This window comes from Vollenhovia emeryi, unplaced genomic scaffold, assembly GCF_000949405.1.
Source record: "Vollenhovia emeryi isolate VEMERY1.0 unplaced genomic scaffold, V.emery_V1.0 DF939592.1, whole genome shotgun sequence".
Lineage (NCBI taxonomy): Eukaryota > Metazoa > Arthropoda > Insecta > Hymenoptera > Formicidae > Vollenhovia > Vollenhovia emeryi.
The window spans coordinates 9,484-18,936 of NW_011966774.1; the positions used below are offsets into that span (position 1 = coordinate 9,484).

At 57.1% G+C, this 9,453-nt stretch overlaps 2 protein-coding genes across 2 annotated transcripts; one reads left to right on the forward strand and one right to left on the reverse strand.

Moving 5' to 3' along the window:
* Positions 1–1,687: 1,687 nt before the first annotated feature.
* On the reverse strand, positions 1,688–2,269 carry LOC105557149 (basic salivary proline-rich protein 4-like). The gene has a single exon (XM_012004319.1). It carries the CDS (start codon positions 2,267–2,269, stop codon positions 1,688–1,690), a length of 582 nt encoding a protein of 193 aa, XP_011859709.1.
* Positions 2,270–5,500: 3,231 nt separating this feature from the next.
* On the forward strand, positions 5,501–7,936 carry LOC105557150. The gene is made up of 2 exons (XM_012004320.1): positions 5,501–6,100; positions 6,158–7,936. Exons 1-2 carry the CDS (start codon positions 5,501–5,503, stop codon positions 7,934–7,936), a joined length of 2,379 nt encoding a protein of 792 aa, XP_011859710.1.
* The last annotated feature ends 1,517 nt before the right edge of the window (positions 7,937–9,453 follow it).

Here is a 9,453-nt window from a genome sequence, read left to right on the forward strand (position 1 = left end):
CGGCATGCCTTGTTAGGGGTATTTACGTCAGTGCCTACTCAGGGCCCGTTCAGGAAATTCCACTAAGAATTTACCTTAGTAGGACCTATCTAGGCCCAACGACGGCATGCCTTGTTAGGGGTATTTACGTCAGTGCCTACTCAGGGCCCGTTCAGGAAATTCCACTAAGAATTCATCTTAGTAGGACCTATCTAGGCCCAACGACGGCATGGGGGGAGCCGTCGTGGCAGCGAACATGGAAGGACGTACTCGGTAGAGCTCTCGTACGTGAGTGTTAATAGTGTGGCCTATATTGCGTTTAGGCCGGTAAAAGTGGACTCATCGTGTTCAGCGCGCGCGATTTAGTCGGTAAAAGTGGAGGCAGTGCGGTGGCTTCACTAATTTCTGAAGAAATTAACGTTAAAAGTGAGGCTCGCTGCTACGTGCCAAGTCATCACGTCAAGATGGCCGGCTCCCCCACCCACGTGCCTCCGCGTGATAGACTATTTAGTGAAGATTGTGTAATAAATAGCCTTCTCAGGGCTTAAAAAAGAACCCAGTGTGCTCTGTGGCGACTCTCCGGAGGTCACTGGCGCGTTCGCGCACCGGAGAGGAGCTGGAAAAAGACGGATTCAGTGGACCTTCCGCGAGGGACGGTTGCCGTTCAGAACAAAGGACGGGCGCTCTATCGGCCATTTTGCGTGACGGGCCACGTATATGGTATGGCCTGATATACCTTGTGGCGGACGAACAGAGACTTGGTTCGTAATTTATGTCGTACGTGTGCACCGTTCGTGTTCTGTAAACTAGCCTTAAGGTTTCGCGTGCGTTCTGTGTAAGCGGTAGTCGCGGCTGCTTTTGCGGTGCCGCCATTTTACGCCAGCAGCGGACATCGTCTGCGGGGAGTTCTCTCCTGCGTTCATTGCCCGGCGACCGGGCGCTGTTTCCCGGCGGCGGGGGGATGCGCGGCGGCGTCGTGAACGGCGGTATCGCCGCCATTATGTCGGCCGCGTGCTCTGTGCGTGTAGTTTCCGCGGTCAGTCGTGCGAAAATTATAAATTATGTATTCGTGGTGCCCTTCTGGGCCTGTTTAAGGGACGCCCGTGCGTCGCCGTGTGTGTCGCGGTCGGGTGGTCGGCGGCCGTCGCGCGCCGTGTGCCTTGGCCCCGCGTGGCGTACTCGTTCCCGTCTTCGAGACGGGCCACGTAGTGTGACGTTTTCTACGCGGGTGACGGGCGATCCCGCGCTTTCTCAAAGCCGTGGTGATTCGCGGTGTCGTGCTGGCCGCGGGGTGCGGTGGCTGCTGGCCCCTCGTGCTCGTCGGCGCGGTGGTCTTGCGTATCTTGTGCGCGGTGTGGCACCGCCTTGCGGGCGGTCTGGGAGCGGCGCCGCGCGCGACGCGAATTGCGGACTCGCCCTTACATATAGGCGAATGGTGTAGTGTAGCATCACCGTTGGCGGCGTATCCTGGTCCTCAGCTTTGACATGCTGAGAGATTTAGGTTAGGGGCGCCGTCGCCGGCGACGGCTTAAGGCGGTGGCGGGCGCATCGCGGCGCCATATTGTAGTGACACGTAGCGCGTCGAGCTCCCGGTGCATGTGTCAACGGGAGCCGTGAGGGATTACCGCGGTCGCCCGGGGCTGTCGGGCCCGGGGCGGGATTGCGTGTCGGTGTGTTTTGTGCGTTTATGTGTGGGCTAGCTGCCCGTCTAGACATAGAATACGTGTATAGTGACGTTTAGTGTGGGCACTCTCGGCCGGTTTTTTGCGCGAAATCGGGAGTTTTTTACGACTTCAAACGTCGGGGGTGGATCTGCGGGAGGTGGTGGTCGCGACCACATACTTGGATTTGACTTTAAAAATCCAAAGGCGGCTAACTTTTTTCCCCTAGGCGGTGTGAACGCGGCGGTAGGGCGCGGCAGTATAGTCACCATATTGTCGTTCGCGCCGTGACGTGTCGGATCGCCTCCTCGTTCGGCGTCTTCTGCGGGGAGTGCGTGGCCCTCCGGGGGTCCGCGAGTGTAGGGGGGTGTTCCGCGAGGTGCGCTTGAGCCGGGACATTGGTGGCGGCGATCGGCGGGGTCGCCTCGAGCCGCCGCGGGTGTCGGAAGTGGCGCGTTGGATTTGTGCCTTGGAGCTGCGGGGGGCCTCGTGCGGGGGCTCGGCGAGTGTGCTGGAGGCCGCTGATGGCCCCTCCGTGCGCGGGGTGCTCGGGCGCGGTCGCGTGGGTGCGGGCGTTGCCCGGTGGACGCGCGGATCGTGGCCGTGTGCTCGTCGTGGCTCTGTGGCATGCGGGACTTTGCCGCGTGTGTGAGGGTGCGCGGGGCGAGGGGCGGGTGTCGACTTTTGCCGCCGTCGAGTGCTTCGCGCCGTTGTGTATGTCGGGTGTGATCCTAGTGTCGTGTATGTCTTGAGAGGTTACCGGGCGCGATCGTATGTTGCGGGCCGTTAGGGCCGGTCTTTATGTGACGACGCGCGTTCGGGCGCGTTCGTATTCCGGGTGAATACTTTGCTCGAGACTCGGGGAACGTGGACATCATTCCCGTCGGCGGAATTAGTGCGCGCCGTGTTCTCGGTGATCGCGGTGGCGCTCATGGTCGCGGTGGCGCTCGCGGTCGAGAAGACGCTCGCGATTGGTCGGTGCCTTCGCGAGAGTGGCGCTCTGAAATGGCGCGCGTGCCGCGCGGTACTTTGGCTGGACGTCGTTGCGCGGCGCTTAATACACGCCTGCCACGTCACTTTGAATATAGATCTCGGACCGAATACTGATCCTGTATAAGGATAGACGATCGGAGTACCGTGTACCCCGAGTGGCGATCGCGCGCGCGAGTATTGTAGAAGTCGTGCGGTTCCCTGCTCGGGTGGCTCGCGGGGTGTGTCGTGTGTGTCGGGCTCGAGTGTGAATCTCGCCGTGTAAATACTGTACATATTGTTCTATATATATTGTCGTAATTAGTGACGGGCACAAGGTAAGGTTGTTTGCCCGCCACTGAACTTGTATGTTGCAGGTAGACGTGTGCGCTTGCCTTTTTCAAGGCACGCACGGGAAATAAATTGCGGCCCTGCCTCGTTTACAACAGCGGAGGAGCACCTTGTACATATTTATATTCTTTATTGTGTGCTTCCTGCCCTCTTTCTTTTCAGGAAAGTGCTAGGGCGTTACGAGTGCGGGGGGCGGTTTATTCCGTGTGTAGGGGATTCGTGACGGTCCGACGGTGGAGGTTAGGCGCGTCGCGACTCGAGAGGAGGGACGCGTGTTAAGTGTCGTGACGGGTCGAGGTTAGGCGCGTCGCGACCTGCGTGAGAGGCGGGCTTGAGGCTTTTGAGAGCCCATTAGCTGTTCTAAAGGGCCACGTAATTGGCGCAGGGGAGAACGGGGGTGCGTGTATGCGATCTCCGTTCTCCCTAACCCCTTGTGGCTCTCTCCGACTCGAGAGAGGGAGAGACTTCGTACGTCGGGATAGATTCGACTTGCTTTGGGGTTAGAGTTGTGTGTGTGTTCATTGACGGGAACAGCGCTCGGCTCTGAGCGGGCTACGTCTTCGAGCCCTTTGGCCCGGGCGCTGGGTGCACCAGGACTATATAGCCGGGTGGCCTCGAGCCAGTAGTGACGAGGTTAGAGAGCCGCGCTCCGTATAAAATAATGCCTCTCGTGTCGCTCGCTGCTTGCGGGGTATTCAGTGACGGTGCGCCCGCGGTAGTTGAGGTTGAGTAGCTCCACATATAGAATGTACGGTGTCGGTGCGTTCGCGGCAAATTGACGATAAGGGATAGGGGGGCTTTACGCCGGCGGGATTGCGGCCGGGGTTAGGGTTAGGTTCTCCCGTGCGGCGCCCGGCGGCGGCGAGGTGTACCTGCATCGCCGGGTTCGAGAGCGCGCCGCTGCGTGGCGCGGGGCCGCTGGCGCTCTCTCGGACTCAAGATTAGGTGAGCGGTGCTACATAAGAGAGTCGGATAGCGTGTCGGGACATTCGATAGTGGGATACCATAGTGGCTGTGTCACGGCTTTTTCCAACCGTGACGCATTTTGAATGATGCGCTGGTCGTGTGTCTCCCTCATGATCGTGGCACGAGCCTCGTACCCGGTGACTTGTCACGCGGTTCGGCTCGTTGTCGCTGGTCCGGGGAGCTCCGGCTCGGGCGCATCTTAAAAAAAGGACTACAAGTATAAATGCGAGGGACGGGCTTATCCGTCGGGTAGGATGTCACGAAGTATTTTTGAATACATGATAGGCTGCGTGCGAATTATAAAGACGTGAGATTCTCGCGAAGGGTCGTTTCGGCCGTCGTTGTATGCGACGTACCGGACTCCCGCCGGATTAGGTCTCGTTACACAGACACCCGACTCGGGTTGAGTCTGTTCATTCGTGGTGTCGCCCCGATGGAAGGCGACTTATGGCGACGAATTCCGCCAGCGTTGATATGCAGAATAGTAACTTGATATCTTATCTTGTCCAAATGCGGTGCGACGTTTCCGATTGACAAGAACGAGACATGGTAGACGTGTCTTGATGCGGGGTAGCGGCGGAATATGGTTCCGAGTCGCGATTGTGTATAGGAGGTGCGCTGAAGCGAATGCGATGCGATGTGAGACGCGGATATGGCGGTGCACTGTTTCCGAGCCGCTGTCTGGCGATTGGAGTCATAGGAGCAGCGGCCTCCTGCGCACCGTGGATGCGATGTAATGCGTATTAGTTAACCTTGTACGGGCGCCCTGCATGCTGTAAGATGCGGAAACAACAGGGATGCGCCGACTTAGATTGACGGGCGTAGTGTAGAATGCAGATTAGACGACCTCTGTGCGGTCGAGGTTTTTGAAATCGGAATGACCACGCATAAAATTGCCGTATTTAATGGGTGCGTTGTGAGAGCTATCTGAGCGGGGTTTTGCGCCCGAGTCTGTAAATAAATAAATAATAAATAGAATAGATGCGATTAGCTAGACATACTTGTATATACTCTGTGTAAATTGCGGAATCCTTTTGAGTTATTTTGATATTCCGCTCGATTGACTGTTATAAGCCTTGGCTTGTTAATTGAGTAATGGGCGACCCTTGTATAGTTGAGCATCGTTCTCTCTGGGGCCCGCTTTTCGAGGTTGGAGTATCGACAAGAGTTACTGACTGTAAATAGTGAAGGAGCGTAAGCCAACATATGCAGATGATGTGCATACGAAAATATCTCTGTGCATATCGAAGTAGGAAGTCCATGGTGCTGAACTCACAGTACCATGGAATCTTCGTCCTAGCTTAAGGTGTGAGGCACCGTGCCGAGGGGCATGGCCACAGGGACGTTAATTTTGTGGTCGCGAACGGTCCCAGTAGGGCACCGGCCGCCCCCCTACTGTATATATAGGCTTGTGTGGAGGATCCGGGTGTCCTTCACATTGACCGTTTACTTCGCCCGGACTTTTCACGTGGGGGTTCCAGCCCAGACGTCGTGTCGGCGTCGGACTGGAGGAGCGGACGGATTTTCGGTACGACTGCCTGACCACGGACTATGATTCAAGGTGTATTTATCCTATGGCAACGGAGTGTCCCCGGACTTTGAGAATTTGTGCTGTACCCCCGTCTACGGCTATGAGTACAACACAAGAAAACGAGTCGGTGGTTCGGAACACCGACGACCAGCACGGCGTTTCCCCGGACGGGCTTCTCGGGATTGGTTACCCCGAGGAGCTTACCGTGCTGTTAAAAGGCAAGGGGACAAGCGATGGAGACAACGGTGGAGCATCGGCCCTATCTGCTCACGAGGAGGGTGGCAGTACGGCCGAGATGCTTAGCTGCGAGGGGTCTAACGAGGAGGATCCGCTTCGCGTGCCCTCGTCTGCGGTGGAGGAGGCGGCGGCCTCTGGAGATATCGGTCACCTTCCGGGTATTTCATTCGGCGCGCTGGAGGGCTCGACGAGGTTGGTGGCCGACGCTCCAGCCAAAAGGAAGAGGGACTCCTCTGAGTCACCGGGAGCGGCCTCGTTGGCGGCGATCTCGTCGGAATCTGAGCCCGGAGTGAGGGGTCGGAGAACTCGCCCGCGGGCTATATCGGACGATCCCCCGTCTGAGGGGGGGTCGTCGGGCGATCGTCCCGATGACGGGGTGATCGTCGTTTCATCCGAGGAGAGGCCTGTGAAGAACAAAAATAAAAATAAGAAAAAAAGACAAAGAAAGAAGAAACAAAAAAAGGATTGGAACACGACCCAGTCCGAGTCCGAGTCGAGGCCTGATCTGGGATCCCCTGGATCAGGGATATTAAAGCAGGTGATGAAATCTGAGGAGGCACTTGCGTCTCACTCCGCGGACGAAATTACGCGCATGGCTAAGGCGTGGCTGAGAGGCATAGAGAGCGCACGCACAACTAGCCAAAATATTAAGGGCACACTCTCGGGTCGGATGGGGAATCGAATCAAGGCTCTCGAAAATGTTATCAAGGTCTTCTCCGAGAGAGTGGAGGACTCCGGTGACGTCCCATTCCTACGACGGAGAAACGAGGAACTTGAAGAGCAACTGAAGAAGGCCAAGAACTCGGAGGATCAACTGAAGAAAGAGCTGGAGGAGTCACGGAAGCGTACTACGAAAATAAACGCTGAGTTGAACGCTCTGAGGGAGCGCATTGGTTCAAAGTCCACATCAAGGGAGGACAACGTGGCGACGGCCTCTGCGAGAGAGCGGTTATCGGTCGCGGGGGAGGGACCCCGTGCTCCGGGTAAACGCGGAGCTAAGTCCCGCGCCCTGGCAGAGGCCTCCGCCTCTACGGACGTGGGCGATTCAGCAATGGACATCAAGAGACTGGAGGGCTACGAGGATAAACTGACCAATGAGATCGGCAATTTGTTGCATATTCAGGAGGACATTGCGGCCCTGAAAGAGAGGCTTTTGAATGATGGCCCACCACAACCACCGCCGCCTCGGAAGAAGGGCGTCCCAAGGATAATGGAGGACATTCAGATCCGTCCTCCTCTGAAGGCTAATAGACCGGCCCTATCAACGGACTCGGAGATTGTGGTGTCAACGGATAACCAGAACTCCAGATCGTATCGGACTGCGTTACTGCGGCACAAAACAGAGGAGACGGGAGGACCTGCCCCGCGTGGCGAAGTGGCCGCTCCCTCTCCCGCGATGGGGAAGAGGAGCCGAGGAAGGAAACGTGATACTCCACGAAAGGAAGGTCCCGGGGCAGACGCCAAGCGAGGGGACGGCCCTCCGCGTCGTCGTGTCCCGAGGTCGGCGGCGGTTACCCTCAGATCTGCGACCGGGGAGATATCCAATACAGAACTGCTAAGGAGGGCTAGGCAGAAGATGAGCCTGGGGGATTTCGGAATTGTGAAACCCCGCATCAGAGTCGCCGCCGGCGGTGCCCTTATTATAGAGGTCCCTGGTGAGGACGGCCCTGCCAAGGCTGACGCCCTCGCGGCGAGATTGAGGGATACTCTTGGGCCTGACGCAGTGGTGTCACGCCCCGTTGCAAAGGGGGAGCTGAGGGTTGCTGGCTTCGATGGTTCCGTCTCCCCGGATGAGCTGGTGGCGGCGCTGGTCGACGCGGGTGGCTGCTCGTCGAGGGACGTGAAGGTGGGCTCGTTCAGGGAATCCCCGAGCGGCCTGTGCTCGGCCTGGGTGCAGTGCCCCTTGGCTGCGGCCAATCGCATGGCGAAAGCGGGCTCAATAATCGTCGGATGGACAATGGCGAAGGTGACGCTTCTTAGGTCGAGACCAGTCCAGTGTTATCGCTGCTGGGACTTCGGCCACGTGAGGGGCGGCTGCCGCTCGACAATTGAAAGAGGGCGCGCATGCTTTAACTGCGGAGGAGAGGGTCATGCGCTGAAGGAGTGCTCTTCTCCATCGTGCTGCGTAGTGTGTCGGGATAAGGGATTAAATCCGGATCATAGACTAGGCACAGACAATTGCCCCAGTGTTCGGCCCCGCGATCGGAGGGCGGGACCTCCTGGACGGACGAATGGCCCTTAGGCTCTACCAAATTAATGTTAACCATAGTCGGGCATCTCAAGATCTGATGATGCACTGCGCGCTTGAAAACGGTATAGGCATTTGCTGCCTTGCCGAGCCGTGGCGGGTCCCTGCGGATAATGCTCATTGGGTCTCGAGTTTAGACTCAGTAGCGGCCATAGTGTGGAACCCGGCGCTTACCGGGCCCGGCTGCGTCGTATTCCACCGATCTAATAACATTGTCGGTGTGAGGTTCGGAGATGTCGGGTCATATCTGTGTACATATCCCCAAACATTAATGTCGCGAGCTTCCTCGAGATAACTGATAGACTGTCGGACGCGGTGGCCGCTGCTCGAGGCCCCGTCATTCTCTGTGGAGACTTCAACGCTAAGTCTAAATACTGGGGGTCCTCCATAGACAATCGCAGGGGTGAAATACTCCTCGGTCTGGCGGACCAACACGATCTGGTCCTATGTAATAGGGGGAACAGGCCAACTTGCGTGCGCCCTCAAGGCTCCTCTATAATTGACTTGACGTGGGCCTCGGCCCAGTACGCAGGTCGAATCAGGAACTGGTCTGTGATGTGCGACATGGAAACATTATCCGACCATAGATTAATTGCGTTCACTGTTGTAAATAATGTAAATAGCGTAGGTAATATAAATGTTAGACGTAAGAAGCCGTACCCTCGCTGGTCATTGAAGGGCCTAGATGTGGAGCTCCTGACAGCCACGTTCGAGGTTCTCAGTTCCGGGCTCGATGCGGATCGCGCTCCGGACTGTTTGGCTGAAGACATAGGGGCGTGGATCTCTGATGCGTGCGACGTGGCAGCAAGAAGGTCCAGCACTCGTCCACTGAAGAAGGCGGCGTATTGGTGGAGCGAAGAAGTTGCTGCTGCCAGGAGAGCGTGTGTTGCAGCCCGTAGGAAATACACAAGGGCGAGATCAACGGGGAGACTAAACGATGAGGTGGACCGAGTCTATAAGGCCACCAAGAGAGAGCTGAGAAAAGAGATCCGTAGAGCAAAAGCCAACGCGTGGAGGGAGCTTCTGCTGGGAGTTGAGGAGGATCTATGGGGATTGCCATACAGAATGGTGATGAACCGTCTTCGGAGGTCATCCCCTGCCCTCTCAGAGACCCTTGATCGGGAGGTTCTGGAGGAGCTGCTGAATACGTTGTTTCCGGAGGGGGAGACTCACTCCCCTGAGGAAATTTGGAGCGACTGGAGCGGGGAACGCTTCATGGCTGCGGACCACGTTGGCGCCTTGGAGGTCTTTCGAGCGATCAAGCAGGAGAGGAAGAAGTCGAATCCTGCCCCAGGCCCGGATGGAGTTGGAGCAATCATATGGAGGAGAGCCGCGGACATTGCCTCAAATAGGCTAGCTGTGATTTATACAGCCTGCCTAAAAGCGGGAGTCTTCCCGGTTAGATGGAAGAGGGCTAGACTCGTACTAATTCCCAAGGAGTCGGTGGGTCCACAAATTAAGGCGCGCCCCATATGTTTGCTTGATGAGGTCGGAAAAATCTTCGAAAAAGT

Bases quoted from the DNA above. Each gene is read 5' to 3' on its own strand.
- LOC105557150 (XM_012004320.1), top strand. From the start codon at position 5,501: ATGGCAACGGAGTGTCCCCGGACTTTGAGAATTTGTGCTGTACCCCCG. The intron at 6,101-6,157 runs GTGAAGAACAAA...AAACAAAAAAAG, and splicing joins TTTCATCCGAGGAGAGGCCT to GATTGGAACACGACCCAGTC.
- LOC105557149 (XM_012004319.1), bottom strand. From the start codon at position 2,269: ATGCCACAGAGCCACGACGAGCACACGGCCACGATCCGCGCGTCCACC.